This window comes from Hypanus sabinus, chromosome 2 (genome assembly GCF_030144855.1).
Source record: "Hypanus sabinus isolate sHypSab1 chromosome 2, sHypSab1.hap1, whole genome shotgun sequence".
NCBI lineage: Eukaryota > Metazoa > Chordata > Chondrichthyes > Myliobatiformes > Dasyatidae > Hypanus > Hypanus sabinus.
This window is the reverse complement of record NC_082707.1, coordinates 124,859,910-124,877,901: the sequence shown is the minus strand read 5'-3', so window position 1 is coordinate 124,877,901 and position 17,992 is coordinate 124,859,910. Positions and strand designations below refer to the sequence as shown.

Sequence of the window (17,992 nt, the reverse complement as noted above, 5' to 3'; positions counted from 1 at the left end):
TTCTGGATCATTGGGACCTCTTTTGGGGCAGGTGTGACCTGTACAAAAGGGACGGGTTGCACTTGAAACCTAGGGGGACCAATATCCTGGCGGGGAGATTTGCTAAGGCTACTGGGGAGACTTTAAACTGGAATGGTTGGGGGGGTGGGAATCAAATTGAAGAGACTAGGAGAGAGGAGATTATCTCATAAATAGAGTAAGCTAGTAAACAGTGTGTGAGGAAGGATAGGCAGGTGATAGAGAAGGGGAGCGCTCAGACGGAAGATGTAGGGGAGAAGGAAGAAAAATATAATAATGCTATTTGCACCATTAGCAATAAACAGAGAGTAAGAGGTGGAGAATTTCATAAGTGCATCTATTTTAATGCTAGGAGCACTGTAAGAAAGCTTAGAGCATGGATTGATACCTGGAAATATGATGTTGTAGCTATTAGTGAAACATGGTTGCAGGAGAGGTGTGATTGGCAACTAACTATTCCTGGATTTCATTGCTTCAGGTGTGATAGAATCAGAGGGGCAAGAGGGGGAGGTGTTGCATTGCTTGTCAGAGAAAATATTACAGCGGAGCTTTGGCAGCATAGATTAGAGTGCTCATCTAGGAAGACTATTTGGGTGGAATTGAGGAATGGGAAAGGTGTAGTAACACTTATGGGGGTGTATTATAGACCACCTAATGGGGAGCGAGAATTGGAGGAGCAAATTTGTAAGGAGAAAGCAGATATTTGTAGTAAGCACAAGGCTGTGATTGTGGGAGATTTTAATTTTCCATACATAGACTGGGAAGCCCATTCTGTAAAAGGGCTGGATGGTTTGGAGTTTGTAAAATGTGTGCAGGATAGTTTTTTGCAGCAATACATAGAGGTACCAACAAGAGAAGGGGCAGTGTTGGATCTTCTGTTAGGGAATGAGATAGGTCAGGTGACGGAGGTAAGTGTTGGGGAGCACTTCAGGTCCAGTGATCACAATGCCATTGGTTTCCAATATAATTATGGAGAAGGATAGGACTGGACCCAGGGTTGAGATTTTTAATTGGAGAAAGACTAGCTTTGAGGAGATGCGAAAGGATTTAGAAGGAGTGGATTAGGACAATTTGTTTCATGGGAAGTATGTAATAGAGAAATGGAGGCCATTTAAAGATGAAATTTTGAGGGTACAGAATCTTTATGTTCCTGTTAGGTTGAAAGGAAAGGTTAAAAGTTTGAGAGAGCCATGGTTTTCAAGGGATATTGGAAATTCGGTTCGGAAAAAGAAAGAGGTCTACAATAAATATAGGCAGCATGGAGTAAATGAGGTGCTCGAGGAATATAAAAATGTAAAAAGAATCTTAGGAAAGAAATCAGAAAAGCTAAAAGATATGACGTTGCTTTGGCAAGTAAGGTGAAAATAAATCCGAAGGGTTTCTACAGTTATATTAATAGCAAAAGGATAGTGAGGGATAAAATTGGTCCCTCAGAGAATCAGAGTGGACAGCTATGTATGGAGTCAAAGATGATGGGGGAGATTTTGAACAATTTCTTTTCTTTGGTATTCACTAAGGAGAAGAATATTGAATTGTGTAAGGTAAGAGAAACAAGTAGGGAAGTTGTGGAAACTATGATGATTAAAGAGGAGGAAGTACTGGCGCTTTTAAAGAATATTTAAGTGGATAAGTCTCCGGGTCCTAACAGTATATTCCCTAGGACCTTGAGGGAGTTTAGTATAGAACTAGCAGTGGCTCCGACAGAAATATTTCAAATTTCATTAGAAACGGGGATGGTGCCGGAGGATTGGTGTATTGCTCATGTGGCTTCATTGTTTAAAAGGGTTCTAAGAGTAAACCTAGCAATTATCAAATTATCGGCCTGTAAGTTTGACGTCAGTGGTGGGTAAATTAATGGAAAGTATTCTTAGAGATGGTATATATAATTATCTGGATAGACAGGGTCTGATTAGGAACAATCAACATGGATTTGTGCGTGGAAGGTCATGTTTGACAAATCTTACTGAATTTTTTGAAGTGGTTACTAGGAAAGTTGATGAGGGTAAAGCAGTGGATGTTGTCTATATGGACTTCAGTAAGGCCTTTGACAAGGTTCCACATGTAAGGTTAATTAGGAAGGTTCAATTGTTAGGTATTAATATTGAAGTAGTAAAATGGATTCAACAGTGGCTGGATGGGAGATGCCAGAGAGCAGTGATGGATAACTGTTAGTCAGGTTGGAGGCTGGTGACTAGTGGTGTGCCTCAGGGGTCTGTACTGGGTCCAATGTTGTTTTACATATACATTCATGATCTGGATGATGGGGTGGTAAATTGGATTAGTAAGTATGCAGATGATACTAAGATAAGTGGCGTTGTGGATAATGAAGTAGGTTTTCAAAGCTTGCAGAGAGATTTAGGCCAGTTAGAAGAGCGGGCTGAAAGGTGGCAGATGGAATTTAATGCTGATAAATGTGAGGTGCTACATTTTGGTAGGACTAATCAAAATAGGACATACATGGTAAATGGTAGGGCATTGACCAATGCAGTAGAACAGAGTGATTTAGGAATAATGCTGCATAGTTCCCTGAAGGTGGAATCTCATGTGGATAGGGTGGTGAAGAAAGCTTTGGTATGCTGGCCTTTATAAATCAGAGCATTAAATATAGGAGTCGGGTTGAAATGTTAAAATTGTGCAAGGCATTGGTGAGGCCAAATTTGGAGTAATGTGTACAGTTCTGGTCACCGAATTATAGGAAATATGTCAACAAAATAGAGAGCATACAGAGGAGATTTACCAGAGTGTTACCTGGGTTTCAGCACCTAAGTTACAGAGAAAGGTTGGACAAGTTAGGTCTTTATTCTTTGGAGCACAGAAGGTTGAGGGGGGACTTGATAGAGGTATTTAAAATTATGAGGGGGATAGATAGAGTTGATATGGATAGGCTTTTTCCATTGAGAGTAGGGGAGATTCAAACAAGAGGAAAATTGAAAGTTAAGGGGCAAAAGTTTAGGGGTAACAGAAGGGGGAATTTTTTTTTTACTCAGACAGTGGTAGCTGTGTGGAATGAGCTTCCAGTAGAAGTGGTAGAGGCAGGTTCAGTATTGTCATTTTTTTAAAAAATTGGATAGGTATATGGACAGGAAAGGAATGGAGGGTTATGGGCTGAGTGCAGGTCAGTGGGACTAGGTGAGAGTAAGCATTCGGCATGGACTAGAAGGGCCGAGATGGGCTGTTTCCATGCTGTAATTGTTACATGGTTATATGGTTGCTCTGCAGCATCACTACATATATCATTTAACCCTCCTCTCCTTCTCCCTACCTTTCTTTCAGTAATTCGCCCTCTCCTGTTCACATACCTACTGAAAATGTGTTACTTGAAATTATAAAATTGTACAGCATAAGTATGGGCCCTTTCATCCCAGCTCTTCCACACTGACAGTGATTGGATCAATACCAATCCAATGTAGCACCAGCTCAACTGTAGCACAGTGGTTAGCATAATACTATTATATTGTCAGTGACTCGGCTGCAATTTCACCGCAGTCTATATGGAGTTTGTATGTTCTCATGGCTAATCCAGTTTCCTCCCACATTCCAAAACTGTGCAGGTTAGTAAGGTAATGGGACCACACGGGCTCATTACAATGGAAGGGCCTGTTACTGTGCAGTGTATCTAAATAAAGAAAATATTATTTATCCACACTTGTAATGCTACTGAGACAGTGTAATTTCCTTTGGGATCAATAAGGTATCTATCTATATCCCTCTACACCTTTCCTATCCAAGTACTTGTCCAAATGCATTTTAAAGTTTTGATTTGTATCTGCCTCCACCACCTCTTTGGCAGCTCATTCCCAATATTCATTACTTTCCATGTGAAAATTTATTCCTCAAATCTCCTTTAAACTTCTTCCCTCTCACTTTAAACCTGTGCCCTCCAGTTCTAAACTCATCAGCCCTGGAGAAAAAGATTGATACTAAGATTCATATTGACAGCATGGCCAGATACGAGGCAGTAGGGTTATCCCTCAGCTTAAAGACATAGAGCAATGCAGAATGCAAACCAGCCCTCAAGACCAACTTTGGCTATGCCAACCATAGAGCTTACAATTTAGCCCCATTTTCCCGTGTCGTCTCCTATGGTCCAATGAAAGGAAACCCAACCTAAAGTCTACTTAATCTCTCCTATTAGGACAATATTTTCCTTGAATGAGCCTAATAAATTAAAAAACATTTTTCGGACTGAACAGATAAAAGCAATCATGAATTTTATTGCCGGTCATTCTGTAAAACTATGCTGATTTCTACACATTGTCTGTCAGTGTGAAACATCTGCTTGTCACTCTGTGAGCAGTTAATTCACACAAGCTTCAATTCGAATGTTTCTGTGCTTTAAGTCTTAGCTTCTCAGCCTTGCCTTCCTTAATGCCTCCATTCCTTCCTTTTGCCTCCCAATTTCTGGCAACAAAATTCCACCTAGCGCACTCTTGAATTGACTTCAGATCAAAGGAAAAATTACCAGTGATTTTCCTTGGAATAAATGAAAGAAAAGATAGTATTTTATTCATGATGCATGTTGAATTCAATTTCCTAATCTGGTGACAGATTGTTGGGATGGCAACCGCATTGTCATTACTGTATCAGCCATATGGCTGATGATGACTAGTGGTGACGAGAAGGCAGGAGAATAGGGTTGAAAGAGAAAATGGATCAGCCATGATGGAATGGCGGAGAATATGTAATGAGCTGAATGGCCTAACTCTGCTTCTTTCTCTTATGATCTTGTGGAATCTAATGTACTAGCTGCTAAGTCAGCACTTATAGTCACAATTGGGATTGTGTATATGAAAACTCTTCAATTGTTACGTTCGAGGATGGCAAAGCAATGGCATGCCTGCCCGAGATGGAACAGTCAAAAATTTTGTTGGCATGTGGCATGTAGTGCTGACCCTTGATTCTTTAAACCCCGCCCAAGGTAAAAAGATATAATGTTTATCTTTACTGCCAAATGAAACAAATGATTTTCCAGAACTAGAGGGCAGTGAGCTGTTTTCACAGGAGTCTATATTTATTGTTGCTAATTTCTTAATCAGTGATAACCTCTGCTCAAAATTACCATGGCACATGAGAGAATGTTTGAGAAAATTTATGCCAATTTGGGCACACTCTCATAAAATATGTCACCACCCTTGGATATGATTAAATTCTAAACCATATACAGTATATGTAGAAATCATGTATATAGAAATAGATACCTATTTATAATAATAAGTGTACTAAAGGGTTAAATGTATGCTGCTGCAGATTTTTAAGAGAACCAACAGCATATCAAATATACTCCATATTATTTAATTACAGAGTTCATTGATGTGCATGTCATATTGGCCATGCGCCTCTTATAAATAAGGATAATGCAGAACTGGAAAAACTTTAGTAAAGTATGGGCTGTGATTTCTGATCCACTTCCCTGCTCCGGGACCATTGCCCTCCATACCCCTCCCATCCATGTACCTATCCAAATTTCTCTTAAATGTTGAAACTGAACCCACATCCACCACTTCTGCTAGCAGCTCGTTCCACATTTTCACTATCCTCTGACTGAAGAAGTTTCCCTCATGTTCCCTTTAAATATTTCACCTTTCAGCCTTAACTCATGACCCCTAGTTCTAGTCTCACCCAACCTCAGTGGAAAAAGCCTGCCGGCATTTACCCTATTTATACCCCTCATAATTTTGTATATCTCTAGCAAATCTCCCTTCATTTTCATACACTCTAGTGAATAAACTACTAACCTATTCAAACTTTACCTATAAATGTCCTCAAGTCCTCGCAACACCCTTGTTAATTTTCTCTGCACTCTTTCAATCTTATTGATATCTTTCCTGTGTAGATATGTGACCAGAACTGCACACAACATTCCAAATTTGGCCTCACCAACACCATTCACAACTTTAACATAACATCCTAACTCCTGTACTCAGTTTTATTTATGAAGACCACTGTGCCAAAAACTCTCCAAACTACCCTATCGACATGTGATGCCAGAAAGGAAAGGAAGGAGAGAGGAACAAACAGAAGGTATGGAGGAATGACTGGCAGGGGTAATTGGAAAACAGAAAGCAGAACTGACAGGGACAGATGTTGAGTCTCAGATTTAGGAGTTTGGAGATGAGTTTGCTTGCAATTATAGTATTGAAGGCAGAGCTTCAGTCAATAAACAATTGCCTAATTTTGGTGTCCTTACTCTTCATTTGCCCTTTACTGTCCATTGTCCTTCCTGCTTTGATTGGATTTTATGCATTAACACTAATAGTACCAGTAGAAAATTATTTAAGCCATTACATCAGAACATCCACCAACAGTAGCAGTTTGGGAGTCCAACCCCATATCAATATTCATGCTGTTGTAATCAAGGTTGAAAATTTAACACAGGAGTGATATGCCGTGCCATCATTTTCATTCTTTGAGTGTGATGTTTAATCCTTTCTTCCTTCTCCAGTTGTCAGATGAATGTGAAGAACCTAGCTGTCTGGCCAAAGAATAATAGACAGCTTTTGGTGTACTGACCAACAGAATTAAACTAGTAGTTTATATTTTTTGTCTACATAAGTTTGTTGAACCTGTGGTTCATGAAATTGTTTTTTTATGCAGCAGTGACTTCATTTTAAAATAATTCATTGTGTGAAAGGCGTGTTTTTAAGAGCTATGCATTTTTTTTGTATAAACTCAGTCTTTCCTCATTACCCCAGGCCTTCAACTCACATTTGGAAAAAGCAACACTCCTAATGTTTTTGGGTGTGTTTGATTTGGAAATGTTATGAAAACTTCAAGCAGCCACAGTGAATTCCTGTGTAGCTTTATCAGTAGTCTAATCAGTGTTTCAGGTAATGGTAATTGCCAGTGTTCGATGTACTGTATTTGAACATGTCTTTATGTTTTGTAGGGCAAATCTCTGACTGGCAAACGGCTTACCGGTCTCATGCAGTCGTCCTGACAGCAATCCGGGCTTACTGGTTGCAATAAGATGAGAAGAGACTTGGACCTATACTCCTGGGAGCTACCATGTAAAGGAGAACTGTGAGGAGTTCTATCGTACAACTCGACAACAGGACATTTTAATCCTTCCTCAGTGCAGAATGAATTACCACAACTGTATCAAAGAAGATCACCTTTTTTTTTACACTAAGAAATAATAAATTAGTGTATCTTAGGCGCAGGGAAGCAGAGATAGAATTTCTGGCTGCCAGTGAAACTATATGGATGTTTTTGACCTTCTAGATATTGTAATGGGAATTGCTTGTGAATTCACAGAATCAATTTGTATAAAAGAACTTTTTAACCACGTGTGACTGAGAAATATTAGGAGGTTTATAAATTGCAAGCAAGGGAGCAGGTGCTTATATTGAAGGTCTTTTGCCAAGGATGAGGCAGATTGATTAATCTGTAGGCAATAACCAGCTCAGTTTCCCTGAGCGTCACATTCACTTCAGCCAACCATAAGTCTTCCATCTTTCTCATGTTTGCACCTTAGAGTATTTAATGCACCTTGTGTAAACTATAAAGGTGCTCCAGCATAATTGTAGTTATGAACTATTCCGACTGATCACAGTGAAACAGAGAATGGGAAGTAACACCATAACAACACATAAATTAGCTTTAAACTCAAGTTTAATTAAAGGAGTCTCATAAGTGTTTTTCAGCTTGGCATACAGAAGCCACATTTCAGTTCAGCTTTATTATCATTACCTTTTGGATATTTTGGTAGTTAATGACAGATCGGGATCTAATAACACCAAAGGAAAAGACACTATAGTACGGACTGTACAACACACTGTTAAGAAAGTAGCCAGCACCTTTGTAGCTATATCACCATACAGGTCAGAAATTTAGTTTATGTTCACACCCAAGCTTTGCAAACTCAGAGGAAAAGTGGCCCAGTGAAAATATATTTTGGCCAATATTAGTTCTTCAATTGCCCTTACAGCAGATTTACCTTGTCTTCTATTTGTTGTTTGTAGAGTCCTGCTCTGCAAAAGTTGGTTGCTATGCTTGCTGTCACCATAATATCTACAATTTAAAACAACTATTGTCTGCAAAATGCTTTAAGGCTTTCTGATGATGTGCAGGAAGAATTGAGTGAGAATTACCTTTGGAAGTCAGGAGCACTGTTCAAAAATTCTGAATTAAATTTACTTATAGTTTTCCCATTGAGGGTGAGCAGCAGAAATATACAGGGGATCTTGATGAGCGTGGGGAGAGAGAAGGTTACAGGGAAATAGAGACAGAAGAGACTGTAACTTCTAATATGCAGAGGAAAAATCCGGAAGAAGTCAGCAAGTTAGACAGCATTGGTGGAGACAAAAGGATGACCAGTGTTTCAGGTCAAGACCGTGGATCAGCACTGGGAAGAAAGATTGCTCTGAGACTTGGCATAGACCAATGTGCAGGGTGGCCTCCTTCAATGTCATAGATGAACACATGAGAAAAGTAGAGAAACAGGATTTAATAGGATTATGTTGAAGTTCTATATGAGTAGCATCCCATCCCTCAACATTTAACTCCATCTGTTTCTCTTTTCCTCAACTGTTTATCTAACTTTGCTTTGAATTCTTCTCTGCTTTCATCATCAGATACTTCTTGTAGGAACTCATTCATATTCCTACCACATTTTTCCTGAAGTCTGCATAGAATATGTTAGTCACAACTTTGTCCATTTAATCACAATGGATATCTGAACATACTACTTCCTGAAATGGAAAGCAACAGCAACAGCAACCATTTCTATCTTAAATATCACCACTCCGGAAACCCTCCACCGAATGCGGTGTCATCATGGCAAAAGAGGAACCCATGGACTGATATATTGGAATGGGAATGGGGATAGGAATTAAAATAGTTGACCCCAGTAAATTTCATTTTTGGAGGATGGAGAAAAGGTGCTCGACAATTTTGTAGTCCTGAAGAAGGGCCTCGGCCCGAAACGTCAACTGTTTATTCATTTCTGTAGATGCTGCTTGACTTGCTGAGTTCCTCCAGCATTTTGTGACCTTTGCATTAAGAGATAAAGTTCCTCTTGTCCCCACCTACCACTTCATGAATCTCTACATCCACCTTCCACCATCTTCAATGGGATCTTACCAGCAAGCACATCTTTACCTCCCCCCCACCCCCTACTCTTTGCTTTCCCCTTTCCCTTTGAGATTGCTGTTTCATGATTCTCTTGTCCAGGTGTCTCTCCCCCCAATCTCCCTCCTTGCACATGTCCCTGCAAGCAGTAGAAATGTTACCCCTACCCGTTCACCTTCTCCCTCAGGGCCCCAAGCACTCCTTCCAGGTGAGGTAACAACTTCACCTGTGAATCTGATGCGGCGCCCTCTACATTGATGAGATTGCTATAACCTATTCATTATTATGTTATGTTTTTTTTTATATATATATATATATATGAAACTCAATAAAAAGATTGAAAAAGAAAGAAAGATTGCTAAATTGGAGAACCACTTTGTTCCTATCCCCATTCGTATTCAGGCATGTTTGTCCATGGTTGCCTCCTTTGCCTGACGAGGCCCCGCTCAGGGTGCAGGAGCAGCACTCAATATTCCAACAAAGTAACCTTCAACCTGATGGTGTGAACACTGATTTCTCCTTCCTGTAATAGTTTTTCACTCCCACTTCACTCTTCTTCTATTCCCTGCTCTGGCCTCTTAGCTCTTCTCCTCATCTGCCTATCATCTCCCCTTTCTCCCCTGGTACATTCTCCTCTTATTAGATTCCTCCTTCTCCATCTCTTGAACTTTCCCACCCACCTGGCTTAAGCTATTATCTTCTAATTCATCCTCTTTTCCCTCCCCCCCCCCCCAACTTTTCATTCTGACATCTTTTGCCTTCATTTCCAGTCCAGAAGAAGTCTCAGACCAAAATGTCAACTGTTTGTTCATTTTCATAGATGCTGCCTAACCTGCTGAGTTCCTCCAGCATATTGTGTATTGCTCTGGATTTCCAGCATCTGCACAATAGAGTCATAGAAAAGTACAGCACAGAAACAGGCCCTTTGGCCTCTCTAGTCAATGCCAAACCATTTAAATAGTCTAGTCTCATCGACCTGCACTCTGACCGTAGCCCTCCCTACCTCTGCCATCCATGTACCTACCCAAGTTTTAACGTTGAGATCAAGATTGAATGCACCACTTGCACTGGCAACTCATTCTGCACTCTCAAGACCCTCTGACTGAAGATTCCCCTCAAGTTCCCCTTAAGTTTTCACCTTTAACCCTCAACCCATGACCTCTAGTTGTAGTCCCACACAGGCTCAGTGGAAAAAGCCTACTTGCATTTACCCTATCTATACCCATAATTTTGCATACCTCTATCAACCCTCCCCTCAGTCTTCTGCATTCCAAGGATTAAAGTCCTAACCTATTCGATATTTCCTTAAAACTCAGATCCTTCAGTCCTGGCAACATCCCTGTAAATTTTCTCTGTACTCTTAACATTATTGACATCTTTCCTGTAGGTAGGTGACCAAAACTACACACAATACTCCAAATTGGGCCTCACCAATGTTTCATACAACTTCAATATAACAACCTATCTCCTGTACTCAATTCGTTGATTTATGAAGGTCAATGTGACAAAAGTTTTCCTTAATGACTCTGTCTATGTATGATGCCACTTTCACGGAATTATAGACCTGTATTCCTGGATCCCTTCAGTGTCCTACTGTTCACTGTGTGAGACCTACTCCGGTTGGTCTTACTGAAGTCCAACACCTCGCACTTGTCTGCATTAAATTTCATCTGCCATTTCTCAGCCTATTTGTCCAGCTGGTCCAGGTCCCACTGCAAGCTGTGACAGTCATCTTCACTGCTCACTAAGTTCCCAGTCTTGGTGTTATCTGCAAATTGACTGATCCAGTTAACCACATTATCATCTGGAATATTGATATAGATTGCAAACGGACCCAGCACCGATCCCTGCAGCTCTCCGATAGTCACAGGCCTCCAGTCAGAGAGGCAAACATCTGCTCTCACTCTCTAGCTACAACCACAAAGCCAATGTCTAATCCAATTTACTACCTCATCTTGAATGCCAAGCACTGAACCTTCTTGACCAAGCTCCCATGTGGGACCTTGTCAAATGCCTTGCTAAAGTCGATGTGGACAACATCCACTGTCTTGCTTCATCAGCTTTCTGGGAAACCTCCTTGAAAACTCAATAAGATGGGTTAGACTGACCTACACACACACAAAGACCTGCTACCTATCCCAAATCAGTCCTCGTCTATCCAAACACTCATATATCCAGACCCTTAGAATATCTTCCAGTAACTTTCCCACTACTGATGTCAGGCTCACTGGCCTACAAGTTCCTGGTTTATTTTTAGAGCCTTTCTTAAACAGCTGAACAATATTAGCCATCTTTCAATCCTCCAGTAACTCACCTGTCGCTAAGGATTAGTTAAATTTTTCTGCTAGGGCCCTTGCAATTTCTGCAATTGCCTCCCACAGGGTCCAAGGGAATACCATGTCAGGCCCTGGGATTTATCCACCCTAATTTGCCTCAAGACAGCAAACACCTCCTCCTGTCCATGACCTCACTTTTGTAGACTCTGTCTTTTGAGTAAATACAGATACAAAAAAAAATGATTTACAATCTCCCCATCTCTTTTGGATTCATGCGTGGATTACCATTCTGATATTCCAGGGGACCAATTTTGTCTCTTGCAATCCTTTCACTCTTACCATAGTTGTAGAATCCCTTGGGATTCTCCTTCATCTTGTCTGCTAGGGAAAACTTCTTTTATCCTTCCTGATTTACGTAGTGTTCTCTTGCATTTCTTATCCTCCATAAGTACCTCATTTATTTCTGTCTGTGAACACCTGCTATGCACCTCTTTTTTCCTTAACCATGGCCTCAAAATCTCCTGAATTGCCAAATCTGTTAACTTTACCTTTTATTCTGACAGGCACACACAAGCTTTACTCTCAAAATTTCACTTTGAAGGCATCCCACATAAACATAATCTATTCTGTTTATGTCTGCATGTGTATGGCTTTATCATCAAGTTGCTACTTCTCTCTAAATGACTTTGTTATTCACATTTAAACGCTTAACATCTAGGAAGCATGTGGAAGCCTATAGTGCCCATTCTTCATGTTTATTAACAGCTTGTTGTAGTTTTATGTAATTTTCTTCTGTATTGACTGAACCTTGCAATTTTCTGCCATCTGCACATTTTGAAATTTATGCTTCAAAGTCAAAAACTATGATTGACTTTAACTTGTTTATGGAATTTTGCAGGGGTTAAAACACCATCATTTATTGTCCAGTGAGAAATGCCCTTGAGAAGCTGAAGGTGAGTTTAAACTGCTGCATTGTTTCCAGTTAAAGAAATCCCACAATGTCGCTGGGCAGAGAGTTTCAGGATTTACATAATGAAGAACTACAGAATCAAAATTCCATAATCTTTACTGAACAGAAGTTGGCCACTTGGCCAATTAACTGCATATCAGATCTACATAAGAGTGATCTATCTGGTTCTCTAGCACATCTATAAAGCAAACCCCATCGCCCTTAAGCTACAAGTCAGTATGGTCTTCAGGGACAATCTGCAGAGCTCAGGTTCCCCTATGGTCTTTGCCCTTCTTTTTGTTGGCGACAGCTGAAGATTTGCAAGGTTGGAGTCACCTAGGTGAAAGTATTTGTTAATGTATATTCTGCAGCTATGTGTGCCATTGGTGGAGGGCATTAACTTTTAGAGTGGTGGATTGTGTGCTGGTCGAAGCAGCTGCTTTCTCCAGGATGGTGTTATACCCCTCAAGTCTCAGCAGAGCTGCCCTGGTCCAAGCAAGTGGGAAGTAATACCATCTCTCCATAGATGGTGAAAAAGCTTTGGAACGTCAGGAGGTGAATCGTTCAGCAGAAGATGGGCAGTGGCTAACCTGCGATACTCATTTGGTTTGTCCATTCCTTGGGGAGACTACTCTTATCATAACTTCCCTTTGTATATGCATGGATCTGTCAAATGCTGTTCACTTTCCTTGATACTTCAATCATGTAGTTCACTTTTGCCCGATTCTTTCCTATCATCTTTGTATTTCCATTTGTCTTCCTCCCCATTGTTACTCATGCAGCTAGTGCACGCCTAGTTTTTTTTAGTTGAAAATCTGCTCAGTCCCTTTGTGGAGGTTGCCTATATAGACTTGCCTTTTAGTTAAATATACATCTCCTGTGGTCTCTAATGAACAGTTTTTAAAATGCTATGTCTCTCATTACTTCCAAGTCATTTTTTGCTATTTTTCCTTTTTAAGTATCCTCAGTTTAAGTCTTCTGTCAAGTCTCTGCACCACCCCCCCCCCCCCCCCCGGATCAAGCAGTGATTCATCCAGCAAAGTGGGAAAGAATGCAATTTTTTTTTTTTATTTTACTAATTCTCAGTGAATCATTTAAGTTAAATGATTAATTATTTCAACTGGATTATACTTTTGCTTAAATAATACAGCAGGACATATTAAAGCATTTGTTTGCATTTCTGCTGTGGCTACTTCAGAACATATTGACCACAATGTATGTTTTATCAAAGGCCTCTTTGCTCCCCATGACAGATATTTCCATCGGTGCTTAAAAAGCAGTTTAAAGAAAATAATGGTCTTTCCCAATATTGTTCATTCCTCCCAAGAGCTGATGTACTCACGACTGACTTTGGGCTATACAATCCGGGCTAGCACTCCGCTACCGTACTGAGACAAAGCTGCATTGTTTCAGCTGAATTCCTGCAGATGTATCTTGAAACTGTAGTGGCACACTGGCACAACACGTCAGAAGAGTGACCTGGGTTCAGTTCTCATCTCCAGTGCTCTCTGCAATTTGCACTTTCTCACCATGAACCACATGTGTTTCCTCCGGTGCTCTCGTTTCCTCCCACATCCCAAAGACCTAGCAGGTCAGTGGGTTAATTAATCACTGTAAATGCTCCTAGGCTGAGTGCGTAGCAGAATCCATGTGGACTTTATGAGAATAGAACAGGATTAGTACAAGTTTAGTGTAATTGAGTGCCTGAGGGTTGGCACATAAATGGAGGGCCTAAGGAGCTGCTTCTGAGCTGAATGTCTCTATGGCTGCCGTGTTACCCTACCCATAATTCATCTAGTACTCTATACACCAAATAATTAATACTGAATTACAATGTGTTTTGCCTCCAGAAGTGTTTGCAACAGATAATATGGCAGCATGTCAAAGCAAACTTTTAATATTTGATGCATTTTTAGTCCGAATAAAGCATTACTAAAATGAAGAAAACAAGTTGCTGTAAGTTTCACTGACAGCCTCAAAAGATTTATACCTGAAGGTGTCCTTGGAAACTAAATTGCAGCAATGTCCGCCTTTACAGATACATGAAAATAATCCTCATGTAAAAAACATACTATAAGCTTAAGCATGTATATATTTACAACACTTAAATTGCTATTTCTTGCGTGTTTATGTCAGTCATTGGGGCAGGAGACAGGATTGTACAGTTCACAACATAATTAGTAATTATAATTAAAAACATATTAAAGGTTTATTTTATGGCCAATTGTTATACCTAATTACATCTTAGAGGTGATGTATCACAGTTTCTTTGGCATCTTTTATATTTATATTGTACCACAACTTTAAAATGGAAGCACAGGATCCTGTGCCCTGCCACAAATCCATCTGTGTCCCAGACAGCTCTGGCAACAAACTACAGACAGTGCTGTGTAACAGGGTCAGGTAATTTCTCCACCATCAAAGAACTTCTTCTGCAAATGCAGATGATCTCAAATCACAAAAAACAGCAAGTGATTATATTCTCATGGTTATTTCTAATGGCTGCAGCAAAATAAACTATGAATGTAGAAAATGGCAAATAATTGGATTAGAGCAGCAAGCTGTTGCAATGTTAAGATTGAGATCAGGGACAACATTGCACTTAGTGTGATGACATGGATAGCTACAGAAGATTCATTTTGAAATGCTTCGTGAGGTAGCACTTCCAAAGGTAGTCCACCAATTTTCTTTTTGTTTTGGTGATGCAATTTTTCACTCCACACTCTTGCAATTAGACTTGTGAAACTCGAAATCAATTAGTAACATGGCACAGTCTGCACTCTTAGACAAGTGCTTTTATACCTTCTTTGCCTTGGTGTCAAATTTTGGCTGCCAATGCTCCTGCAAAGTGCTTTGGAATGTTTTCAAATGTGAATTAATTCTTGTTGTGGCGACTGGCATGCCAATCAAGATGGCTTGCAAAGATCTACACAGCAATCAGTCTTGGCAAATCTAGACAGGGGCTTAAAAGGCTTAAGAAATGGAATGATGCTGATTCACACTTGAAAGTCAATGCAAATGTCTTACCCTCAATCAAAAATAAGTTCAACCTCACTATAGCAATGAAAGCCATGTTTCAGATAATATCGGGATACGTTAGAGGAAAGACATTAGCCTCATGGCGGACCATTCCAGGCTAGTTATATATACAGGGATAGGAGAACGCTATTTAACCCTTTCAGCCTGTTTTCACTATACTATTTGAAAAGTCCAGTGAGTGTGGCAGAAGAGCCTAACTCATAAGCACTGATATCGCAGAGTGCTCCCCATAACAGTTGCAAGGGGAGCTGCAGGCAGCTACTATCGCACTGAATGAGAAGGGGGTCAGCCACATTCAGTTAGCTGCTGCCAGTGCAAGTGTCAGAGCGCCATTGCGTTCGCTGTGACAGCCGGGCTTTGGAGGACCATAGGCTCCTTTTAACATGGAAGGTGCACCAGGCAGTGTCAGGAGACAACCGGACTGAGTTTGGTTATTGTGGATCCCAGAGTAAAATCCGACCCATGGAGTGCCTCAAGATGGTCACCATGGTGCAGCACAGATGACTACCACACTGCACAGTTCATGAGATGAGTATAAGATCATTCTCCTTGAGATGAGAGTAGGAAGAAGGCAGTGACTGGATAAGTTTTCAATATTTGCAAACAGACTTTCAATAAATTTACAGCTGAACTGAGAACTAACAATCAACCTAGCATGCATTCCTATTTGCAGAAGTGACTTGCAAATTTCTGCCACCCTCTATTTTGTAACCATCCTAAGAGGCCTGGATGATTGTCTACATTATACTCCAGTGGAAATTGTCTCCTACAGCACTAATTTGCATAATTCCACTTTGTAATTTAATCCTTGAATCCAGGTTTCTATTCTAGTAAATCTGTTCAGAAATCTTGTCAACTCTGATCCTAGTCTGTGCCCGAAACTGCTCACAAGACTGCATCAACAGTTTTAGCAAAGCACTGTACAGTGTTAGCATAACTTCTATTTGTATTCTTGACCTCCAGCATTCTACAAGCCTTTTTGTACTGGTCTATAATTTTTTAATAGTTTATGTACATGCACGAATATGTCTATTTACAACTGCAAGTTCAATTCATGAGCAGAAGATGATCAGCCTTTAGCTACAGATAGATGCTGAGTATGGCTACAACTTACACTTTGAAAGCACTGTCTTTTATCACTTTAAGCACATTGCAACACATATAGCCTATGATTCTCTTCCCTGAAAACTTGCTTAAGGTTAATTGAAACTTTTCTTAGTTGTTTGTGATAAATTTTTGTCAAGGTAGCTGGGAATGCATATAAAGCCAGCTATAGTGGAACAGTTTTGAGAGGATGAATGGCCGACTACCAGTCCTGATTGAAATCATGAAAACTTGTACAAAAATGTAATGGTGTTTACCAACTAGGGGTCTTTGGAAATCAAGACCATTGTGATGGCAAAGATGCCATCCTTGAGAAGGAATCTCAATAATACTAAAGAGGACCCTATAAACCATTGAGCAACAACAAGCCCCTGAGGCTAAAACTGGTCTATATTCCTGTCAAGTAGTTGGGAAATTGTTAGGAGATGTAGTAAATACTTGTGACATTATTCGCCAAAATTTTCACTTTGTCTGGAAGCACAATATTGCTAGCATAGAACTAAGCATGTAAAAGTATGTACAACCACTGTTCTCTGGAGTGCTAGTTAACTGCCAGATGGAAAGAGGGAGGAAATAACAAGCATTCAAAGTTTACTGATTGTTTGCTATTTTAATGGAACGCACCAAAGCTTGAGCATTGCTGTATCACTCTGTGATCTTAAAAATAAAAACAAAGACCCTAAATGCCAATGTAAAAGGTGGTTCTCTTTTTACTGTCTTCTGTGAGCCAGTGGGAGGTTTCTTCCTTGCCCCCTTTTCTAACGTGAGATCTAGAACTGATGGCGGACATTGTTCATCACAACAGCTCTGCAGGTAAGTGTTAGTCAGCCACTATTGCACCGAATCAGATGGGATTCACCACAGTGAGTTAGCTGCTTTCAACTTCGGGTAAACTGCTCTCTCATTGTTTCCCAATATGATTTTCTCACTCACTTTCATTAAATGCAGACCACCCCCCCCCACCATTAGTGTAAAGAGCTCTTGCTCCTTATCACCTGATCTGTCCTAACCAATCTCCATAAAGCCTTTTGTCTTGAACCTCATTCTGTTTAGAAAACTCCATTCTTCCTCCAGTTCTGTAGAATGGAGACAGATCTGAAACATTAACTGGTATCTTCTTCCACAGATGCTGCCTGACTTGAATTCTTCCACTGTGGTCTGTGTTTTTGTGTCCTCTCCCCCCCCCCCACCCCCAGGAACCTCCTGCTATGATCGACCTGGCGCTGCTTTGGACAGCCTCGTACACAGGACCCCTCTGCTGCTGGTGAATTCTCAGTGTTACTATCAGGTAGCAGGATAGAGATACATCTCTACTAAAGGAGGTGTAGGGTGATCCTTCCCTCTGCCAGCCTGCAAGTCACCCTTGGGCAAGTCATAGCCCCAGCTTAGCCCCCCCCCCCCCCGATCAGAATCACATGAAGCCATGGGACCAGGTGGTGCTATCACAAGCCCTGGTTAAGCGACCACTGACTCCAGGCAGACAGTCTCTGAAGAGTACTGATAATGGCTGGGGTCACCCATCTTGTAAAGACACTGC

The 17,992-nt window shown here is 40.6% G+C and overlaps 1 protein-coding gene and 1 long non-coding RNA gene across 5 annotated transcripts in view; one reads left to right on the top strand and one right to left on the bottom strand.

Moving 5' to 3' along the window:
* Nucleotides 1-17,138, top strand: part of rgs6 (regulator of G protein signaling 6) — a 568,741-nt gene extending 551,603 nt beyond the window's left edge. For all 4 annotated transcript variants that reach the window (XM_059954274.1, XM_059954266.1, XM_059954262.1 and 1 more), the window contains one exon: nucleotides 6,905-17,138. In XM_059954274.1, coding sequence (XP_059810257.1) covers nucleotides 6,905-6,955 — 51 coding nt within the window. In that variant the 3' untranslated portion in view covers nucleotides 6,956-17,138. The remainder of the gene's footprint in view (nucleotides 1-6,904) is intronic.
* LOC132383400 (uncharacterized) overlaps nucleotides 1-17,992 on the bottom strand; it is a 37,489-nt gene that overhangs the window by 17,652 nt on the left and 1,845 nt on the right. The window lies entirely within an intron of this gene.